The sequence below is a fragment of the Vigna unguiculata genome, chromosome 2 (assembly GCF_037176805.1).
Source record: "Vigna unguiculata cultivar grain cowpea cultivar isolate G323 ecotype 2 chromosome 2, ASM3717680v1, whole genome shotgun sequence".
In the NCBI taxonomy this organism is placed as follows: Eukaryota; Viridiplantae; Streptophyta; class Magnoliopsida; order Fabales; family Fabaceae; genus Vigna; species Vigna unguiculata.
Genome location: NC_140793.1, coordinates 17123292 through 17148188, shown reverse-complemented (window position 1 = coordinate 17148188; position 24897 = coordinate 17123292). Strand labels below are relative to the sequence as shown.

Below are 24897 nucleotides of genomic sequence, written 5' to 3'. Positions count from 1 at the left end.
CGGCAAGAATAATTGTTTGCGTATTGGACGCAGCAAACTAAGCTAAGACTTGTGAATGAAAATATATATTTGTTTACATTAAAACTCATTTTATGAGTATTGTTGTGTGAATATTAAAACTAAAAACTTAAACATCGTCTGTTACTAATTTGAGTCTAGCATCAATGCATCTCATTCCGTATCGTCAACCTTTATTAACTCTGCAATATTTCTTACTCTTCAAAATTGTTTAGATATCATTTTATAAATCCTATAGATAGCGCTTTTGAAGCATATCTTTAGACTCGAATTTGCATTTTATAAAAGTTAGTCAAATTTGAACCTCCATTGCTTTAAACATTGAACCACTCTTAAAACACTAAAAAATGTTTAAACATTAAACCACTCTTAAAACACTAAAAAATGTTTGCACATGGCTCCAACACAATGTAAAAGTATTTTATCCATCAAATCTGGAAGTTTTCTGATTTTTGCTCCTTTCAGATGATGGTCGGATTTTCAAATTAAATATTTGGGATCATAACATTTGCTCATCTCATCAAATCTTTTGTTGTTTCTAATTTAATGCGGTTCTCGTTTAAACTGTTGATTCGGAAATGAGTTACTGTACTTAGTGAAAATCATCGTATTATATGTTTCCAAATTTCAGAAAATCCAACACATACTTCAAACAAAAAAGTCAAGATTCTTCGTAGAAGCACTTTCTCAACATTAATGTGCAGGTAGAAAAATTCTAATGCAAGATGTTTTATAAAATAGCATGCTCATCAAATAAGAATAGACGCCAGTTTTTCCTGCATGAATCCCTTTCTAATGAACATAAAATTACAAATTGAATAAGGTAATAATTGGGAACTTAATTTGCACTGAACTCATCGACATGATGAACCTAATACAAAAAGATGCAATGACTATACCTCATGGTCCCAATCACTGTTTTTACAAATTAAGTCGACAGATTATGCTGATGCTATTCTAATTCAGAATGCATTGTTTCCAGCTTTGGAATGAGTATGCACACACACTTACTCAAGAAGCTTATTGCAGGTGCCAACACCAACAGCAGCAGCAAGATGCCATGCAGCATGAAGGTAAGGAGTTTTAGGAAATAAATCATCAGCTACAAAAAGCATACAACCAAGTAATGACGACATCTTATGCACTGTGTGAGCCATCCTCAAGTCTGGATGCTTCAATGCCCTTTTAGCAAATGCTACCTGAATTAGAAAAATAATGGTGAGAAAAGCTTAATTCTAAAATGTTTACCTCTAATTTTTCAAGAGATCATATCATGTTACTAACAATACATACAAGAGCTGTGCCAGTTCCAAAAACACCTTCTTAAAGAATATATTCCCAGAATGAAAAGGTATTAATGATAAAACATTACACTTTTGATGCCCAAACACCAAAATGGGAAGTATTGTAGCTAGATATACTTTTATATACTAATTATTTTACTCAAAACATTTATTATTAATTTATTTTTGCAACTTTTAACTTTGTCATATCCTCAAATTAATCGACAGAGCTGTAAAGCATTTTAAAGGCCACAGTAACAACATTTCCATACATTTGCATGAATGCTTTCTATGCTGTTAATGTATTCTCATTCTTATTTTTTATAATAGGTTTTTGTGTATTATTATTTTTGTCCAATTCCTTAACCACTGTCTTTGAGACATAGTTAGATAAATCCATTTATATTTAGGCAAAATTTAAATATATAAATTAAAAATATGTAAACAGGAAAAGAATATTATCATTAGAAAGCAATGATGAAATCGTGTTTGATGAAGAAATAAAGTATTAGTAGGAGATATTTCATTATGTAAAAAAAAAGGATTTTTATTTTACTATAGAAATTAAAATAAGCTCTTTAAATTGCTACATACAGGATAACTTAATGAGTATATTTTAAGAATACTATTTGAAAAAAAATTAAAAAAAAAAATGAGAGTCTGTGGTGCAAGTCATGTGACACATTGATAAAGTTTAAATTGAGAAAGGTCTAGCCAAAATTAATATATACAAATTAATAAGTAAATTATACAATACTACATATTTCAATCCTTTTATATAAAAAAGAGATGGTTCATATTTATCTTTTTCTTTTTGAACAAATTGAGCATCATGGCAAACCATCCTCCACTTTACAATATTCTTGTGGAGTCCTAATGGTTAACTTCGTAACCAGGCTTTACAAATAAAATGTAAATCATCATAAATAAATAGTTGTAAGACTTACCTCCATCATCCCAGTGTGAATAACTGAAACCATCATCGGATTAACAGGAAGAAATATTGCAGATGCTGCCATCAGTAACTTGGGATTCTCATTTCTGAGGGCCATTGACAAACACTGCAGAATGGATTTTATATTCAAATATGATATCAAATTGATTTACTCACAAAAAAGTATATAACAATATCATGCTAGACAATAAAGAAAAATGCTACACATACACAAAAACATGTCCAAATACGCAAGTAATGTGCCTTCTTTATTTCGTTGTTATACTTAAGCAAAAAAAACAAAAAAGGAAACACTTGAAGGGACAGAGGATAATAAAACCATGAGAAAAACAACAAGACATTAATCAGAGATAATCAATGTAATCTTCACAAGGCTTCCTCACTTTTCAAATTGGGTTTTTAGGATTAAGGTAGACTTAAAAGTTCAGATTCTAAGATTATAAAAGCCTATTTTTGATCTATTATTGGATACTTGTATTTGTCTATGCTCTAGATGTCTATTCATAAGTGTGAGAGGGTGTTATTATTGAGCCACCCACATTTGTCCATGTTCCAGATGTCAAGTCTTAGGCATTAAACGGTGTGGTTGAATAACACATTGACTGCAATATTGTCAATATAATCCTTATACAACTTGAGCAATCCTTATTCATTGTAGTGGTGGTATAATTTCCAGTCATTAGGTCAAGACAATATTGATAAAAGCTTACTAGTACAGAATATAGCAAATATAATGAGGGTTTTGCACATCATTGAATAGCCAATTATATTCATCTGTATGTTACTTACAACAGTTGTTGTGGCTATCATTGTGTAGTCAACCCATCTCAAAAATTTCCTCAACCTTCCTCTTGAAGAATGATACATGCTTGAGGCCACTCCAACTCCAATTAATGAATTAGCATACAACTTTGAATTGACATTCTTCCTACATTACACAGTTACTCATAAGATTACATAAGCTATTTTTCTAGCCAAAATAATTTATGATGCTAGAGGGAAATATTACCTGGGGGCATGGATTCCAAGAGCTATAAAAGGAATTGAAGTAACCACATTAGCAAACCTTTCAGCAAGATTCTGATCACCTGATAAAGAGATGCAGTAATAACAATTATTTACACAAGATTGGATCATTTATGGGAAGCAAATTAACAAAACATCAAATGGAAAGAATAATTCTCAATATTACCATGACAACTAATACTACAATGGATGGGTCTTAAGCATGCTGGTCTCTGGTGCCACAGTCTTCTGGTACATGTAAGAAGTAGGTTAGTGGTGCGCATGGCGTGTAAATTTCAATTCTTTGCAATGTCATAAAAAAATTACAGTCAAGTAAAAATTGTATGACATTTCTGCTGGGTACATATTTCACTCACTGCATTAGCAGCTGCTGATTTGCTTCAGTAGTTGACGCTCGTCCAGTTGAAGTATGAAAGTCCTCACTTTGAGTAGTTTCTGTCAAATCAAACGGTGAGTGAGGTGTCACTTGAACTCCATGGACACCCTCAAGGGCTCTACTGTGATTCAATATGCTCTTTTGAGTCATGTCCTCCCCCACAGAAGATGCCGGTCAACTTAAGTACCAGCAAGAAGTTGCTGGCACTGATCGGTTGGAGAGTGGAGTCTAGCCAATGCTGCATTAAAAATAGAATTTTGTTATTACTTCACAAAAAGTTGGAGCCAGGTACGTAGTTTTAACTTTCGCCACAATCAAATTTTAACATACAAGCATGAAGAACTACTGATGGCAGTGATTATATAACAAATGAACCAAGAACCCGCAGGTGACCTTCCCCTATTTAATGATTAAAATAGTGGAAGAACTGCTAATGGCAGTGATTATAAAACAACTAACAAATCATCTAAGAATTTGACTCAGGTGACCTTCCACTTTTTACTGTAATTTGTAATTAATTGGCCATGATAAAAATTCGGTTGACTTCAAACTTCAAAATTAAATGAGATGAATATCCCGAATTCGTTCAACTTTCTTTGATATGTCCTATATAAAGTTGTTCGGCATGAACCTCTTAGTAATATATACATATCTATATCTACATATATATACACACACATAAATATACATACATATACATATATATATATATATATATAGAGAGAGAGAGAGAGAGAGAGAATCATGAGATGAATATCCCAGATTTCGAAAGAATTTGCAATTCAGCACTTCAGATAGCTGAAACGCGATCATCATCTCTCTTCAGAACGTCACAATTAAAACAACCTAAATATAATCTCCTACTAGCTATGTACCATAGGCATGCAAGTACCTTTAATTCATTGGTGAACAGAATAAGACAGGTGAATACACAGGTAGCCGTTGGTGACAAAATTCCTCTTACGAAAAAATCCAATGCATTAAGATATAACAAAATTCCTCTTATAAAAAAACACAATGCATTAAGATATAACACAATTCCTCTAACGGAAGAGCCCAATGCACAAAGATAAGACAAAATCCCTCTTTCACTATTGAACTGAAAAAAAAAAAAAAATATCATCCTTTGCAATTTGTATCCACTTGACTCAACACGATACACTATTGAGCTAGTGTTATAAAAGACAGAACCAATCCTAGATCAACCCAATAGCCAACATATGCCAGTTGATTCGTACAAATTATTTACATCATCAATGCATCGAAATCAAACTCAAAATAATATTCCTATTTATAGACCTTTACCATACACTCTCAATCCTAATTATAGGGAAACAACCCTTTAATTCAGAGAGATAATCTAAAATATTACTAAGTATTTTTACGTTTTATGTTCTCAATTGAATTCTTATAAAGCTAATCCTCATCCGTATTCCTTCATTATCGAATTAACTACGAAAAACCGCGTTCCATCGCGAGTCTCAACGCAACAACAACATAACCTGCCCAATTACTCTACAACGTTTCTCATCATCGTTCCTAAAGAAGAACAACAGTATAACCGGCCTAATTACTATATCAAGTTTCCCTTGAATTAAACTCGAACAGCAGTTAAACCATGATTCGGCTTCAACTAAGAACCAGAAAGAAGAAAACAAAAGTTTACAATAATGTGTGTGTGTGTGTGTGAGAGGGAAAGAGAGAGAGAGCACCTGAGAGTGAATAGGTAGCAATGCAGAAGCGCGTATTGTATTTATAAAGGAGAAGGAGGTGAAGGTGGTGATTGATTTTTCAGTTGATGGGTATTTTGAATTTTGAGATATAAGAAACAAAAATAAAAATAAGGGAATAGAATAAGGGAGAGGAAGATGCTGCTTACGCAAGAATCTTCCTATTTCCCTCCACGCATATTCGCTTCTTTTTCCAATTTCGCACTGGAAAACCCAAATATACCCATTTAACAACTACTGTTATCTTTGTCTTCCAATTTTGTACTCTATTTTGATAACTCAGTATTCGTCCTTCTCTCTTCCCAGACTGTTCTCGTTGTTCTGACTCCAACAAGTCAAATTATTAGGTCTGCAATATGACTTGGCATTTGGCAACTTCGTAATTCTACTCTAAATAGTCTTTTCCTTTTCTTTCAAGTTTGGTATATAATTAAAATTGGTGTGCTAACACATAAAATACAGATATTAAGTATACAGTTCATACATTTTGTTATTAATATAATTTTTAGTTTTTACTATTTTACAATATGAATATTATATATATATATATATATATATATATATGGTACTAGTGCAAAATAGTAATATTAGAACAACATATTAAATCGGTTGTCACGGATCCATGTAATAAAAAATACTATAGCAATTTGATAAATATCGGAAAGTATAATAGATCGGTAGTGATGAATACCAATTTAATATGCCTATATTAGATTAATTATGGAGGGAAACAATCTAATATATCACACTATAAGAAAATATTTCATTAACCACTGATTTTAGAAATCAAGAATTGTTAATCACTATAGTGACCAATTTAGATACCAATTTACAAAATAAAAAATTATTGGTTACTAAAATATTCACTATTATGAATAAATATTTATAATTGGTCTCTAAATCTATTATATCTATAAGAAAATGAAGTATTATTGAAATTTCTAAACCACCCTTATTTTAAAATTTTACACTTATACACTCCTTAATTAATTGGTAATTTTGCATCGACCTATTAGTCGATTTACGAAACTGACCTTACTACGTTAGATGCACGAAATTGCCACTGAATTATTACCCCTACTATCTTTTCTTATTTATGAACATGTCACTCATATAATATTTTTATTATTATTACTATTATTAAATTTATTATTAATATTATTATATTCTTATTATTATTAGGGATGGTAACGCGATAGGACGAATACAGCTATCATAACTAGAGATGATAATTAAACTCGTCTCCGTGAATATCACTAGAACCCGTCCTCGTTTTAACGGAGAATCTTCAAATTATATATATATATATATATATATATATATATATATATATATATATATATATATATATATATATATATGAGAATGTTTGGCTCTTAATTTGTAGCTCTTCTTTTTATTAATGATGCGAATGAATTTTTAGAGTTTATGACAAAAAAGAAAAAATCTAGAACTACTTATGAAAATATAGTTGGATTATTACTTTGAAGAAGATAATTTGTCAGTTACACAAGAATTTGATATCCTATCATGGTGGAAAACAAATGGGTTAAAGTTTCCAAGCAACTACAGGGGATGTTTTAGCTATTCCAATAAAAACTATAGCTTGTGAATCTGCTTTTAGTACTGGTGGTTAGATATTAATTTCTCACCGTAGTCGACTTTACCATAGAGGCGTTGATGTGTACAAGAAGTTGAATATGAAACTCAAATCATCGAGGTAAGTTACTCAAATTTATTAATATTTATTGTTAGTATTTTTTTTATGAATTCTCATTTCATATTCTACATTTGGTGTTTGTACGTGTTAAAAAATTAAAAGAAAAATATGTTCTCATGAGTGAAAATGAATTATATTCTAATAATTAAAATTTTTAATTAAAATTATTATATCATATCTAATTTTCATTTTTTTTTCTATGTGTAGGTGGATGGAATGCAAATGAAACTACTGATCATTTGTAAAATTAATAAATATTTTGGTTATTATAAAATTTTAGTAATTTGTAACTGTTTAGTTTTTATATAATTATTTGAATTTTCTCTAGTTGTTATATGATACTTTAATTTGAGATTTATACCACTATAATATTTTTCTTAATATTTGACATCATGAAAAGAAAAAAGAGTATGTTATTTTAATATTGAATATTTTGATAGTATCATGATTCCTTTGGTGTAATTTTTAATATTTTTTATAAAAATTATTTAATTGATATTTGGAATTGTACAAAAATTGGTATGGGGGTATAAGAATATATTCATCACCTAATTGGGATGTGGATGAGTCAAAAGTTGTACACCCGTTGGATTTGGGGATGAGGATGAGATTGAAATTTTATTATGGGGATGGGATCAGGATGAATTTTTATTATGGGGATGGGGATGGGGATGAGATCATGATTAGGGATGACAACGTGGCGGGGAACGGGTACACGTATCATAATCTCATACTCATCCCATCTCCATAATAAAAATTCATCCTCATCCCAAACCCAGTGCGTATACAACTTTTGACCTATCAATTGAATAATTTTTATGAAAAAATTTAAAACTCACACCAAAGGAATCATGATAATATCAAAATATTCAATATTAAAATAACATACTCTTTTTTCTTTTCATGATGTCAAATATTAAGGAAAATATTATAGTAGTATAAATCTCGAATTAAAATATCAAATAACAACTAGAGAAAATTAAAATAATTATATAAAAATTAAACAATTACACATTACTAAAATTTTATAATAACCAAAATATTTATTAATTTTTCAAACGATTAGTAGTTTCATTAGAATTCGATCCACTTACACATAGAAAAAAAATGAAAAATTATATATGATATAATAATTGAAATTGAAAATTTTAATTACTATAATATAATGTACCTTCTTCATCAGATTCATTTTCACTCATGAGAATATCTTTTTTCTTTTAATTTGAGTAACTTACCTAGATGGTTTGACTTACATATAATAAATTTGAGTAACTTACCTAGATGGTTTGACTTCCATATCCAACTTCTTGTACACATCACACATCAAAACCTCTATAGTAATATGATGAAGTCGACTACGGTGAGAAGTTAATATCTAACCACCAATACTAAAAGCAGATTCAGAAGTTACAATTGTTATTGGAATAACTAAAACATCCCTTGCAATTGCTTCAAGGGTTGGAAACTTTAACCCATTTGTTTTCCACCATGATAGAATATCAAATTCTTGTGTAACTGACAAATTATCTTCTTCCAAGTAATAATCCAACTCTCTTTTCATAAATGTAGTTCGAGAGTTTTTCTTTTTTGCTATAAAATCTAAAAATTCATTGGCATCATTGTGATGGACTTGGTACCTGCAAATCATGATCTTCTGTGCTCATTTTCTCTATAAACTAACATAGGTAACACACACACAAAAAACAAAGTAAAAAGGTTAATTTCTTTTTTAACAAAATATAAAAGAAAAACCAATAATCAAGTTTAAAAATATTTCAAATATTTTTTATACTATTAAAAATTTATATTATACCACTTAAACGAAATAACATAAATAAAAAAAATTAAATTAATAATAATTCAAATTTAAACATAGATTCTTCATCTTTTGATCTTGAATTAAATTAAGGGTTTGTACAATTGAGCACTTAAAATTGAGAGTCAAACATTCTCATGAAACAAAAATAAACAATAAATAAAAATATCATAAAGGAGTAAACTTAAATGTGTGACCCAAATTTGATTCAATGAAATTGAGAATATTCATTTGAATATAACACAAAGGAAAAAAATGTATAATTATAATTGTGATAAAAGAAAAAGTACCTTCAAGATAAACGTTAAAGAACAAGCCAAACAATTAAGAGAGAGTGTAACGTCCCAAAAACTGAATAACCTCAATTGATAACACATCACATACATGAATATTCATAGGGTATTGGGTTTAGGGTAGAAAGTATACAATACACCAAATATACCCGGATTACAAGAAAAGGGCCCCACGGCCCAAACCAGAAATGTACTTAAAAGAACACAATTAAAGATACTAGGTCTTGTTTGGACAAGAAAACATAAATAATAAAATCCTCCAGTAATGGGCCCCATAGTGGGCCCAACACCTGTCCGATCCATCGAGTTGCAGCATTCCTATTACCTTCACCACTGCCAGGGGTTCTCGCATCTGCTCACATCAACAAGGTTGATGATCATCGCAATAGAGAAGACCACACACAACATACAAGCAAGCAACAGGGTAAGCTAGAGTAAAAGAATCTTATATCATCATAGTCAACATGCAGTCTCAGGTCAAACATAAATAACAAGCATCACACCAGAACTATCAAAAACATGCATGAGACTCCAAGACTTGACTCTCCGGATACGCATATCGAGGCACCACCACGTGGCAGTGGAATTATGTCCTAGTAGTGAGGAGTCATCGCGAGGCCTTCGTGGAAATTACACCCTTACAGGAGGCACCACCACATGGCCTTCGTGGAATTACGCCCTGGCCCTGAGGCACCACCACGACCCCCCGTGGAATTACGTCCTTTTGTCGAGGCACCACCAGGAACTCTCCTTAAGAGGGTCAATGGAATTACGTCCGGCAGATGAGGCACCACCAAGATCGCTCACTACAAGGGTCTTGGAATTATGCCCTACTCATACTTTATACATGCCTCACCCACCAATCAAGAATTTTCATAACATTAATATCATGTATGAGCAACAAATCATGAAACTCATGCCTTCCAATTCATACCCAACAAGGCAACATACCATTTCCACCTCGAACTCACATATAAATCATGGCAACATCCCTCAACCCACAAAGTAAAGCATTTAGATCAACAAGAAATCACACATCAGTGTACCATTCAATAATAACATCCAAACCCACCCGCTGCCTCTCTCAATCGAGCAGGGCTCGCTCAGGTGAGGGGGTCCACTCGCTCAGGCGAAACCCCTCTCGCCTAGGCGAGATCGCGAAAAGGGAAAGAGCGGACTCTATGAGGTCTCGCTCAGGCGAGTCCCTTCTCGCCTAGGCGAGACCACTTCTCGCTCAAAAATAAAAACCTCTCGTCTAAGCGAGATCGAGCAGCAGGTCTTGGGCGAGCCTCTGCTAAACTTTCCTGGGCGAGGCAAACTCGCTTGGGCGAGAAAACCAGTGTCTGCCACTGTTCCTTCGAGCGACAGCCACACACATGCATCCACACAGTCCAACAAGCATTTCCAACCGATTAAATTCACACACAAACCGTCCAACTGTTACATACTCATCAAACGACAGATTATACCGAAAACAATGGTAAGGTCTAGCTTCCCTTACCTGGAAAGGGGTTAACACGGGACTTTGGCAAGCAAACATGGAGCGCAACAACTCCGAGAAGAGACTTAGAATGTTGAGCAAAATGAGCTTGAGCGAACCCGACGGAGGCTTGGAGATCGAACCTAGCAGAGCACTAATTTGGTGAGGAGAAGAGAGTAAGGTGGCTGTTTCTGAAAGTGAGAAGGGAAGAGTGCGTTAGGGCAGACTTAGGGTATGGTCCCCCCCTTCTTGGGCCAGCCCTAGGCCCAACCAACTTTGGGGCAACCCCTTAAGGACTTGGCAGAAAAGAACAACAATAATAAAAAAAAGGGTCTTACAGAGAGCAAGAAAAAGTGTATAACCAAAGTAACAAAAGGAAGAACTACAAATTAAGAGTCAAACATTTTCATGAATATATATATATATATATATATATATATATATATATATATATATATATATATATATAATAATAATAAGAAGAAATAAAGATAATCAAATGTGTGACAAAAAAATTATTTGATAAAATAAAATTGAGGAACACCTATTTAAACATAACCACGTACAAAACAAAAAATTGTATAATAGGGAAAAAGATTACCTTAAAAATTAATTCTCAAACAATTGAGAAAGTAAGCAAAAGTGTATAACAAAAAATTCAAAGAGTAAGAAATAGGCTATATATATATATATATATATATATATATATATATATATATATATATATATATATATATTAGATTACCTAATAAATTATAGATATTTTAGTAATTTAAATGACGACTAACAGAGATATTTATATCCTAATCCCTTTTCATCTTCATTTTAAAATTTCGGTTAATGGAGATTTTTCGTTAAAACGGGAACGACGGGTGGGGTTTATTTGTTATTAATATTAATATTATTAACACTATTATTATTATTATTACTACAATATTTAATTATTATTAGTAATATTTATGTAATTTTTATTATCATTAACATTATTAAAATTAATAAATATTATTATTTTTAGTATGAATATTATTAATGATATTATTATTAATAATTATTATTATTTTTTTATTATTATTAATATTGTTATTACAAATATTATTATTATTGTTATTATTATTATTATCAATATTATTCTTATTGTTATTATTAATATTAATAATAATAATTATTTATTTTTTGAATTATTTTAATTATTTTTAGTAATAATATATTGTTATTATTGTGAATAATATTAATAATCTTATAATTTTTATTATGATTATTATTTTTATTATAATTGTAATAATAATAATTATTAATATTATTTTTATTTTATTAATGTTATTAATAACATTAATATATTTATTATTATTAATATTATAATATAATGAATTTATTTACTATCGGTTTTATTTCAATTAATATTACTATATTTCTTTTATTTTTATTATTATTCCATTAATATTAATATATTTATTACTCCTTTATTTCAATTATTTATAATTTTTTATTTATCTTTACATTTGAGTAATTACTTGAATTCAAATAAGTAGATATAAAATAGGTAAAATAACAAAATGTAAAAATGATTTTTTTATTACAAATAATTATTTTAATTTAAAAAATAATAATTAAGAGAATAAAATTCTAAAAACAAAAGAGGACATTAAAGATATATATCTTTTTATATATATAGTTGTTGTATTATTATTTTTATCACGGAATATTATTATAGTGGTACTATTATTATTATTATTACTATTATTATTATTATTATTATTATAATTATAGTTAGACTTATTCTACTCTTATCTACTACGAATCATATTTCAATTACTTACACTTTTTATTTTTTTTATTATTAATTTATCTTTACATATTTGAATTCAAAAAATTAATTTCCAAAATTAGTAGAACTGGAAAATATTTTTTTAATTATGATAATTATATTACATTTATAATAATACTAATTATTATATTACTATAGTGGTATTATTATTATTATTATTATTATTATTATTATTATTATTATTATTATTATTATTTTTATAACTTTGAGATATTATTATAAGCTTATTATTATTTTAATTAGACACATTTTTTTTTATTACGGATCATATTTCAATTACTCGCATTTTTTATTTTTTGTGTTGTTAATTTATCTCTACATTTGAGAAATTACTTAAATTCAAATAAGTAGTACAAAATTAGTAAAATAACAAAATTGAAAAATAATTTTTTTAATATGAATAATTATTTAAATTTGAAAATAATAATTAAGAGATAAAATTCTAAAAGCAAAAGAGGAATCTATGTATATGTATCTTTTTACATATACGTAGTTACTGAATTATTATTATTATTATTATTATTATTTTTATCATGAGATATTTTTATAGTATTATTATTATTATTATTAATATTAGTAGTAGTATAGTTAGACCCACGTCTTTCTTTTAATTATTATGAAATATTTATTTGTTTTGTTGTTGATTTATATTTAAATCTTTGAATTCAAGAATGTAGTTACTAAAATCAGTAAATTAATATAACTGAGAAATATGTTTTTATTATGATAACTAGACACGTATTTTACTTTTATTTACTATGGATCGTATTTCAATCCCTTGCATTTTTTATTTGTTGTGTTGTTGATTTATCTCTATATCTGACTGATTATTTAAATTCAAATAAGTAGTTATAAAATTCGTAAAATAACTAAATGGAAAATATAATTTTTTTATTATGAATAGTTATTTAAATTTAAAAAATGATAATTAAGAAGACAAAATTCCAAAAAAAAAAGACGACACTAAATATGTATATATCTTCTTTACATCAATATAGTTATTATATTATTATTATTATTATTATTTTTATCATGAGATATTATTAGAAGACACTAAAGATGTATATGTTTTTACATATATGGAGTTGTTATATTATTATTATTTCTATTATGGGATATTATTATAATGATATTATTATTATCAGTATAGTTAGATATATTTTTATTTACTACGGGATTATATTTTAGTTACTACGGGATAATAATATAATTAATAATAATAATAATATTATTATTATTATTATTTATATTACTATTATTATTAATATTAATAATGTTATTTTTATTAGTATTATTACAATTATAATTATTATCATCAATATTATGTATTTTTATATTTAAATTATTTTCATTATTAATATAGTTATCATATGAATATTAATATTATAATAATTATAATTATAATTATTCTTATTATTAATAATAGTAGTATTATATTTATAATTATTTCAATAATTTTTAAGATTAATATTATAACTATTATTAGTAATATAAATATATTTAATATTTTTCTTAATATTATTCGTCTTATTATTATTAGCGTACACACAGGTGCTATCGCGCATGTGTGTATGCATTTTTAAAATATGAATAATAGTATGTTAGTAGGTAATAATAGTGTAATGTCCTTAAGTTAATATATAAAATAAATTTATATTTATTAAAAATAAAGTGAAATGAGTAGAAAAATTAGTTGTTGATGAATAAAAGAAAAGAAAAAAAGATAAACAGTTTTATAGAAAATAGATAAAAATAACTGTTAATTTTTTTAAAATTTAAATAAATAATTATATTTGAAATGGTAGAATTGACATTATGAAATGTGGACACAAAAAAGGAATCCTAAAATTAAATAAATAATTATATTGTAAAGGGTAGAATTGACATTATGAAATGTGACACAAAAGAAGGAATCCTCTTTATTTATATTGTAAAGGGTAGAATTGGCATTATGAAATGTGGACACAAAAGAATAAATCATCTTTATATATTACTAGAGTAAACACAGGCCCTATTGCGCCTATGTGTACGCATCTTTTTAATATACATGATATTATAATAGTAATGGATGATATTGTAATGTTATTAAGTTAATAAACAAAACAAAATTATATTTATAAAAAATAAAGTGAAATATATGGAGAAAATAACTGTTGATGAATAGGACAAAAATGAAGAAGATAAGTAAATAGTTTGATAAAAACTTGTAAAAGTAACCGTTAATTTTTAAAAAATTAATAAATAATTACATTGTAAAAGGTAAAGTTAGAACTATGAAATGTGGACACAAAAGAGAAAATCTTCTTTATATATAGTTATAGATTATTATTACTAATATTATTAATAATATATTGTATTCATAATAATTACTGTTAATATATTATTTTTTTCTTTCTATTATTTAATTATTTTTATTATTCCTATTATTTTCAATATTAATATTAATATTATTGTAATAATAACTATTATTAATATTATTATGATAGTTTTTTTATAATAATAATTATTAATATTAGTAATTTTATTTTTATTTTTATTATTATGATATCATAATTTGTATTAGTCTTATTATTTGAATTAATATTATTGTCGGGTGTTAGTAGCGTTTAGACATGTCAAAGTGAGCCAACCCGGCTCACACGGGTTGGCTCACCACGAGTCGGGTTCAAAATGAGTGAACCCAACCCGGCTCACTTTTTGGTGAGCCAGAAATTTTGTAACCCGGCTCAACCCACCACGGGTTGGTGGGTTAAGTGGGTTGGCTCACCAACCCACCTAAATTTTTTTTTTTATTATTCAAATATTTAAATAAATTTTTAAGTAACTCATGAGATGAGAATCATAGTAAAATCAAGAACCAATGTTTTGATCATGCTCACCACCAATATATGAAGAATTATTTCTAAGAAAGTATCCATTAGTCTAAGAAAGCATGACTAATATTACAAATTTTCTGTCATGCTATTCAACAAAATATAAATAAAAAAAACTATACATTTTTTTCATGCTAATTTAGAAAAAATTGTTTATAAGACGGTTACTTGAGTAATTTACTATGAAGATTATAGTTAAAGATTAAAGTATCAACATATATATAACTTGACAATCAAATTAATTAAACATTCAAATAATTCAAATATAATTAAGCAACATCCTAGCATTTAAAAATACGAAATTGTGAACAAATATAATTGGAGTAGTAAATAATTTTAAAAAATTAACAGAAAATTTTAAAAAAAAATAAAAAAAATAAAAAAAAAATTGTAAAAAAATGTTGGTGGGTTAAGTGGGCCAACCCACCTTCAACCCGGCTCGAACCCGTTTAACCCGTGGGTTAAGTGAGCCGGGTTGAGTTCAACCCACTTTTGAAAAAGTTGAATTTTTCTCAACCCAACCCGGCTCGAACCCGTGGTGAGCCGGGTTGGCTCACGGATTGAAAATAACTCACGTTAATACTAGCGTTAGTATTAACGTGGCATTTATTTATTTTTTTTATCATTACTATTATTATTAGTTGTATTATATTTTTATTATTTTCATCATTATACAGAATATTATATTATTATTATTATTATTATTATTATAAATACACATTTTATTTATTTTTATCATGAAGTACTTTTTTTTCTTTAATTTTGCTGTTGATTTATCTTTATATTCGAAGTAATTATTTGAATTTAAAAAAGCAACACCTAAGAAAATTTTTAAAAGATAAAATTGAATACCAAAAATATTTTTATATATAGTTATAAATTATTGGTGTTAACATTAGCATTAATATTAATATTGACATTAATATTTTTAGCATAAATATTATTATTATTATTATTAGTTTTTTTTTTATTATTATATTATTATTGATGATGTTGTTATTATTATAAGTATTTTTTTAATTATAAAAATTATTATTGTATTAAATACTTTTGTTAAATAAATTTTTAATTTCTTAAACAAATTATAACTTATAATTATTATTAATATTTTTAATAGTTAAAAAGTATATATATATATATATATATATATATATATATATAAATTGACATGTCTTTATATCAATTATAGTTTTCCATTAGTTTAAATTTTAAATTCGTTAAAGTAAATTTTCATATTTAAGGTATTGTCTACTTTAAATGTTGATAGTTTTATCACAATTTTATTCATAAGAGAGAAATATGTATATAATATAGAAAATGTCCTCCCACCAAACTTGAAGAGTCTCACCATTGAAATTTACGACAAAAGTATTAATTGGGATGAACACATTAATGTGCACACCAGAAGTTAGCCTTTACACTAACGATTATAGTATCTCTTATTGAGTCTTTTAGCTCAAAGGGGAAACATTGAATTAGTTCACACAACCACCTAAGTACTCCATAAATTGTTTTAACATATTGATAACAAACTTTGACGCTCTGATGAATGCATATTTATGCCTTTATTTATTTAATCTTGGATGCTTTAAAATTTTGTTTTAATTAGGATCTTTTATAATTGGGTTTATTCAGCATGAAATATAAAAAACATGTTAAAAATAGCCTTTTAGATGTATAAATGTTCTTTGAATATTTTAAGGTGTGCTAGAGCAGTTGCAACTAACTTAAGCTTATGAAGATGTAGAAATAAACCGGTTAAAGCTTCATGACACTTTAAAGATAAAGTTAATGATACAAAATAATTAAAATCACAAAAATCCAAGCCAAGCAAGACATGAAGAAGGCAAGAAAAGCATGAAAAAGTGAAAAAATTTGGCTAAGCCAAGAAGAGGAAACAAACAACAAAAAATGGACCTTTCGATTTTCTATATTTTTTTTTCCACAAAAAGAACTTTGATAATTCAAAAATATTTATGATAAAATACAATTTGGGACAAATATATCTTTAGATATTTTATTTGATATTTTTAAATAATCATCTTATTTAATTACATTAGTAAATATCAAAAGATAATATTTACCAAATCTTTTTAAATCTGGCAAAATATTTTTAAATATTTTTAGATCTCCACAACAATCAAATATATCTTCGAGATATTGAATAATTTAGAAGATAATTATAGGGGATTACATTATTAGAAAGAAGATTATGACAATATAAAAGTGCAAAACAAAACCCAATCCAATTTCTATATAAAAAGACTTAGGAGAACACATTAGTGGAGCTTAGGAACCCTTTAGAGGGACCTAATTTCATCCACTCTCTCATCTTTCATGTTCTCCACCCTCTCTTCTATTTTTTATGTTATTTCTGCATTCAATGAAGCCTCTAGGGTTGATTTTGCTATAATTTCTTAATTGGATTCTGAGGTTAGGTGAATAAGTTTGTTTGTTCTTGTGATTCTTATTGTAATTTATTTTTTCGATGTCTTTGCTTCTTAATCAAGTAAAAGTAATAATTTTTACATTGTAGTAAGTTATCATGGTGTTAAATCTACATAGCATATCAATCATATGAGTCCAAGGGTTTTTAATTTTAATTTTAATTGAGAATATGCTTTGATTAAATTTAGAAACTTTCATGTGATTGAATGAATTTTTTCCAATAATTAAGAATTTACTTTGATTAAATGTAAAAAATTTAGTAATAATTAATCAAGAATGTACTTTGGTTAATTAACTTTTTACTTGATAAAAGTGATAAGAGAATAGACATGATTATGTATAGTAATATTTAATTGAGAATGTACTTTGGTTAAATTTACTGTGATTAACCTAAAAAGTTATTGTTTTTAATTAAGAATATACTTTGAGTAATAGTGAGAATGTCACCAAATTAATTGAGAATTTACATTGATTAATTTTAAAATCTAAGATAATACTTAATTGAACAATAATCTTTATATAACAATTGATGAAGCCTATTTTGAAAAGGCAACGAAATCAACCTATTTTCTTTGTTATTATTTTTATCTCTTTTTATTATTTTCTAATTTTATTTATTTCTTTATTTTAATTTTGTTATCTAATCTTTTATTTATTTTGTTTATTTTTATCTTCTTATTTTTATTGTATTTGACTAACACTTTTAGTGTACAAATTTTATAAGAACTAATTTGTTAGGGATCAATTTTGTGTTCGTTGGGAGACGACTTAGGGTTGAATTTACCCTTTCTATTTTGTTGGCTACTATCTTAACAATACTAAAGTTGCTATAATTTAGTAGTATTAATTTGATCGTGACAACAACGACATTATCATCATCACAAGTTAACCTCATCACCTAACTTCCATCACATTCGTGAACGACCAAGAGGAAAATGGGGAGTTTTTGTGAGTGTTCATGGAAGAGTTTAAGAAGGTGGCTTTAAACATAAAGATTGGTCATTAAATTGATTATTTCTCTAAGGAGTGATTCCTTTAGGTGAAGTTGTATGCACTATGTAAAATGGTGTTTAATTATGTTCATTACAACTTTTCATGATTGGTTGATCAAATTGTGATTCACTAATAGGACTCTTCATGTTTTGAAATATTTTTACCTAATTATGCCTTTATCGCACCTACACAAAGAAAATTAATCAATATTTGTGAAAATATATACAATTAAGGTTGTTTCTAACTAATCTCTTTTTAAAGAATCATTTTTCAAATTGGTTAAGAATTCACATTTAACACTATAGAAGTGGTAAAAACAATATGATTAATTGTGTTAAGAGTGTGCATACAATGTGTTCATTTGTTGATCATGCCATTTGGCCTAACTTGTGCTTTAAGCACACTCACGAGGCTAATATGATGAGTCCATGACTCACTATAAATCAATGGAGATAACGCTGTCGTTAGGCGATCAAATTACCACTACTTAACTTTAGCAACTTCAATATTGCCAAGTTAGTAGTGAACAAACTAGTTAGGGTTAAGATAACCCTGAGTCGTCTCACAACGAATACATAATTGATCTTAAATATTTGATCCTTATAAAAATGCAATTTAAAACTAGTATCTATAAAAATATGGGGTTTTGATATGCAAAGAATAAATGACACGCAAATAAAAGATTGTAAACACAATAATAGTAAATAGGTCAATTCCACTAATTTTTCTAAATAGGATTCTTCATCGGTTATATAGAGATAATTGTTAAATTAATTATTGTTGTTGATTTACAAATCAATCAATGTAAAGTCTTAATTAATTTGTTGGCATTCTCACTTTTAATCAAAGTACAGTCTCAATTAAAAATGAGAATTTTTAGATTATCAATAGTAAATTCAACCAAAGTACAGTCTCAATTAAATTTTAGTATGCCTAATCATGTCTATTCCTTTGTATCCTCACCAAATAGAAAACTTAATTAATCAAAGTAAAGTCTTGACTAATTTTAGATAAAGTGATTACCTTTAATCAAAATAGTCTCAATTATTGGCAAAAACTTATTTAATCAAATGAAAGTTTCTAAATAAAATCAAAGTAAAGTCTCAATTGAATTTACAAACCTTTTAACTCATATGATTAGCATGCATGTAGATTTAAAATCATTATTTTCTATTCAATTAAGAAGCAAAGGACATAGATAAACAAAAACCACAACAATAATCAAAGGAACAAATAAATTAATTCATTTAACCTCAGAATCCAATTAAGAAATTACAGTGGAATCAACCCTAAAAGCTTAGCCCTCCATGGCTTTGATAGAATACATGATAATATGATGAAGGAAAGAAAATAAAAGAAAAGGAAGAATGAGAGATTTGGTGGATGACGGTATTTGCCAAAACTAGAGAGTTGCTAAGTGTTCCTCTTCTGCTCCCTTAGGCCTCTTTATATAGACTTTAATTAGACTTGGACTTTATCAGTCGGTTGCTAAAATCTTTTATCTTTATTTAATTAATTAGCAACTTAATTTCTGTCTAATTTCCAATTCTGCCCCTCTTGTTTAACCATTTTTACAAAATTGACTAGAATTTGACCAGAATTGACTGCTGCTTTGATCAGTTGACCTATTGATTAGTTTGACTGCCCTATGAGAAACTGACACGTGGCAAGTGCACTTTCTCTCTCCAGAATTAGGATTTCTGCAAATGAAGGAATGAGTGAGGCTACAATGGTGTTTTTGTGACGACTACTGTGTTTTTCGGCTGCGTAGATGGTGGATGGCCATGACTCAAATGGTACAGGTGTGATTGAGGTGTTGCTGCGTCGTGGTGGCTGCCATGGGACGCGACCTACTAGAAGCTTCACGTTTTCTTCTCCAGCGAGGTGAGTGAACGTTGTTGTGTTGTGGTGCATGGAGGCTCGAACGGGTGTAGGGACGTTCATGAGTGCATCGTAGTTGAGGTTCTGGTTCGTTTGCAGTGGTGGAGAATGATGCGTGAAGGATGGTCTGGTTCGATGGTTCAGCTGCTGCTATAGTAGGTGCAAGTTACGCGTTTTCTAGCTCGATCTGCAGCGAAGGGGATCGTGTTTCTGATCTGCTGTTGTGTTTGCGTGGTGGTGTTGAATTTTCTCCGAGAGTGCAGGGCGAAAACCATGGCAATAGGTGCTGCAGATTTTGCTGCTGCTTCGATCTGGCTCGCGTCTTCTGATGTTGATGGTGGTCATGGTGGATGGCGACTTGTGTGTTGCAGGTGGTGTGTTGATGAAGATGAAGATGGTGTTGCCATGGAGGTCCGCTTTGGCTGCTGCTGTGTGATGCGAAGGTGTTGGTTGCAATGGCTGCGTTTTTCCGGCGTCAAGGATGATGCAGTAAAGGATGATGGAACTGTGGTGGCCGGAGAGTTTGCGGCAGCTGCCGGCATGGTGATGGTGGGAGAGGAGAAAAAAAAATTAGGGTTAGGGTTTCCTTTTGGAAGATGGTGACATGGCAAGCTCTGATTGTCAATTTGGTGAGTGGAGTTTAAGTGCAAAGAGCAACTTAGTAAAATTTGGTGGTGCAGAACAAGTTTTTGTGGTCGACTTGCAAGAGGAGTGTGTAAAATAAAACTGGGGGTGCATTTAGCTCTTGAATTATTCTTTTCCAGAATTTCCTGATTTTGGACTTATTTTGTAACTTTGAATATTTCAAATCCACACTTTTAATGACCCAAATTAAACTTCAGCTGCATTAACAAACGTTAGAATATCCAATAATATTTTATGCAACTAAAATCAATTTTTACGCCATTTTTACCTTACATACTCAATAAATCCAATAATCATAAATCCTAATTAAATCAATCCTTAAGTACAAAAATTCTATTAAATCCCCAAATTTAAACATTAAATGAGGGTAAAAATTTGAACTCATCAGAGGACCTTCCACGAAGAGTTACAAGAAGCATGACTAGAAGGGAGGCCTTTAATCCTTCTTCTTTGACCTTGTTTTTTATTACTTTATGTTGACTTTTCCTAAGTTGACTTTGGTTGACTTGTTGACCATAGTTGATTTGACTGAAGTTGACATGTTGACTCATTTGCTTGTTTGTTTTGTAGGTTAAGCTTATACTAAATAAGAGGAGGAGAGCAAGGTTGAATTTCTAAAAGAGGAGGTCAAGGCCACGCATTTGGAAGTTTTGGAGACCAAGTTAGGGTTGTCTCCATTTCAAGACACCTCCTTTTAGACTAGTTTCCAAAAGCTTAAGTTTTTATGTTATTACACCTTTATCTTGAACTTTGTTGTTTTGAAAAAAGGCCCTTTATACAATCTATATTTGACCATTTGTGAGAGTGCTATCTTAGGAGTGTCATTTTCCCTGTCTTATTTTGAGAATTGCTCTCAAGTGGTGACATACACCACTAATCTTGAGTATGGTGCGTGTTGTGCCCCCTCAAGTGGTGTGTCATCACTATTGAGCCCCCTCCCCTCTTCTTTCCTTCCATCTTTTACCATATTTCTTCTCTTTTGTTGTTTTTATATCCATTATGTGCGCATACTATGTTTCCATTTGTGTTCTTATTTTTAATTTCCAATAAGTGATTCTTTATTCTTCTCTAAAGCTCCTTGAAGTGCACATTCGCAACTTGATAAATTTTTTATCTTAATGTCCAGTGGGAGTCTTTATGGAGCTTTCTTAATCATTAAAACACCATATAAGGCTAAACTCTAAAATGGGTTTTCATCATAATGCATCACCATGTGTTTCATTTGTGCATAGAGAAATTTGTAGTTTTTGCTTTGATGATATTTTGATTTGTAGTTTGACCATGGATGAACATGTCAATCATATTAAACACGTGTTTAAGACGTCTAGAATGTCAGCATTGTAGGAAAATAGAAAAAAAAATGCATCTTTGGAATGGATCATATAGACTTCTTAGGATTTGTAGAGAGCTTTAAGAGGGTTGATGTGAAAGCAATTAAAAATTGACCAACTTAAAAATATTGGTAATAATTAGAACTTTTCATAGGTTGATTAATTTTTATAGAGTATTTTATTAAAAATTTTAGTAAAAAAATGTTGCACCATTGAATAAGATAGTAAAAAAAGACGTGTTGTTTAATTGGAGAAAGATCAAGAAAAAAATGTTTCAAAGCTCAAAGAACATATCAATGCCTCACCTATATATAATTTCTTAAATTTTCTAAATCATTTGAAATTTATTATGATGTTTCTAATCTAAGAGTTAGGATCATTTTACTTTAGAAAAGGCATCTAACATCTTACTTGAATGAAAAACTCAAGGGTAATCACATAAACTACTTCATTTATGATAAAGAACTCTATGATCTTGTTATAACTTTGCAAGATTGACAATATTATCTTTTGTCCTTGAAAAGCCATACATTGTATGTATCTATTTGAAAGGGCATGTGCAACAATATTGGTCTTTCCTTGCTTGTGTTTGATTACATAGGGGAATTAATCATTATACCCATCCCAATTTCACATCTCTTACTAAGTTTGCCTTTTCCTTTCGAAATTTAAGAGGTTCACATGTAAAATAAAAACATGTGACATATTCACATATAATACCTCAAGGATCTTAAGAGAAACACATGAGGGAAGCTTGATGAAAATTTTTAGGCTTAGAATATCATTGAAGTATTATATGCACACTTCTTTTGATTATGTATGAGAAACAAGTTCAATTTCTTTTGTGGATAGTGCATTATATTAAAAAAATAATTAGTCTAAAGTTCAATACAATGGACTTTACACCTGTCTTCCTATCCTTAACCTACCTTGGATGAGTATTTCAATGGATTTTATATACGAGTTTCCAAGATCAATTAACCCATTTCATTTTGTGACACAAGGTTGATATATGCATGCTACATTGTGAATCTCTTCTTTAAGGTAAGATTTCATGACTTCCTAAAAGTGTAGTATCTAATATAGATTCAAAGTTTTTAAGTCACTTTTGGAAGATATTACGAGAAAAGTTTGGAAGTAAACTTCTATTTTCTATTATATGTCATTCTCAAACTTACTTGGGAATAAATTTTGCCTCATATTGATTTTACATGTGATAGGATGGACAACACCACAAGTTTCCATTGCCAAACTTTGACTCCATGTTATGAAATAATGGTTTAAAAAAACAAAATTTGTAAAGGCATACACTTATATATTATCTTGGTCTCAATTTCTCAACTAATATATTCTTTGACATTTTCAAGGATCATATAATGTGACAACTATTAAAATATGTCGAATTTGTCTTGATCAATAATCTATACACACAATCCAAATAAATACAAAAAGTAATAAAAGTGATAATAGAGCATATAGGTAACTTTATTTTATAAAAGTTCACTAAATAAACACATTTAATTTTGATTTATTTTTCTATTACTTTGTATGTATTTCTATGAATTATAAAATAATTATGTTTAAAATAATAAAAAAATTCAATAAGAATCAAAACAAGAACTTTTAAATAAATGATTAGATATAGTTTAGTATATCATTAACAAATAAAATAACGAAAATATAAATTAACAATAACAGAATATCAATGCACATTCGGAGATAAAGGAGAAAACATAATTATAAATTTAATAAAAAAAATTGGTGCATAAATTGTAATAAATTAATAAACATAACTTGTGAGTAACTAAGATACATTGAATGATATAATTATAAATAAATAAAAAAGACTAGTAGGTAACTGAAGATAAATTAAATAATACAAATATAAATCGACAAAGAAGACCGTAATTAAAAAAAGTTTAAATAAAAGTATATAAAGAAAGGTAAAACAATACATAGTGCAAGATAAATTAAAAGGTTGATAAAGCACACCTAAGTTTATTATATTTAACATAAAAAGATTTTAACCTCACTCCTCTATTACCATATTGATTAGACTCAAACCAAAATTAGATCTCTAAGTGTTTTTAGAATGTTGAAATTTTTTATAATTGCATTCTCAAAATTCCCTTTCTTTCTCTCTGCCATTCTCTCATCTCCTACCTATCCTTCATTTTTTTTCATCTTCTTTTTCACTTATAAGG

General features: G+C 28.5%; 1 protein-coding gene across 2 annotated transcripts; it reads right to left on the bottom strand.

The window, feature by feature from the left end:
- Window positions 1-731: 731 nt before the first annotated feature.
- LOC114170481 (fold protein) lies at window positions 732-5510 on the bottom strand. 2 transcript variants are annotated; one of them, XM_028055971.2, is made up of 7 exons: window positions 5371-5510; window positions 3639-3896; window positions 3449-3510; window positions 3266-3344; window positions 3046-3184; window positions 2249-2362; window positions 732-1217 (listed from the first exon to the last, which is right to left on the bottom strand). In XM_028055971.2, exons 2-7 carry the CDS (start codon window positions 3806-3808, stop codon window positions 1026-1028), a joined length of 756 nt encoding a protein of 251 aa, XP_027911772.1. In that variant the 5' UTR covers window positions 3809-3896; window positions 5371-5510; the 3' UTR covers window positions 732-1025. The 2 variants fall into 2 exon arrangements, with proteins under 2 accessions (XP_027911772.1, XP_027911779.1); XM_028055978.2 differs by having other exon boundaries at window positions 3449-3507.
- Window positions 5511-24897: the final 19387 nt, after the last annotated feature.

What these genes read in the sequence shown, in the direction of transcription:
- LOC114170481 (XM_028055971.2), bottom strand. Translation starts at nt 3,808, where the DNA reads ATGACTCAAAAGAGCATATTGAATCACAGTAGAGCCCTTGAGGGTGTC. An exon ending in TTGTAGTATTAGTTGTCATG is followed by an intron (nt 3,345 to 3,448) that starts GTAATATTGAGA and finishes TCTCTTTATCAG; the next exon opens with GTGATCAGAATCTTGCTGAA. An exon ending in CTTGGAATCCATGCCCCCAG is followed by an intron (nt 3,185 to 3,265) that starts GTAATATTTCCC and finishes TGTGTAATGTAG; the next exon opens with GAAGAATGTCAATTCAAAGT.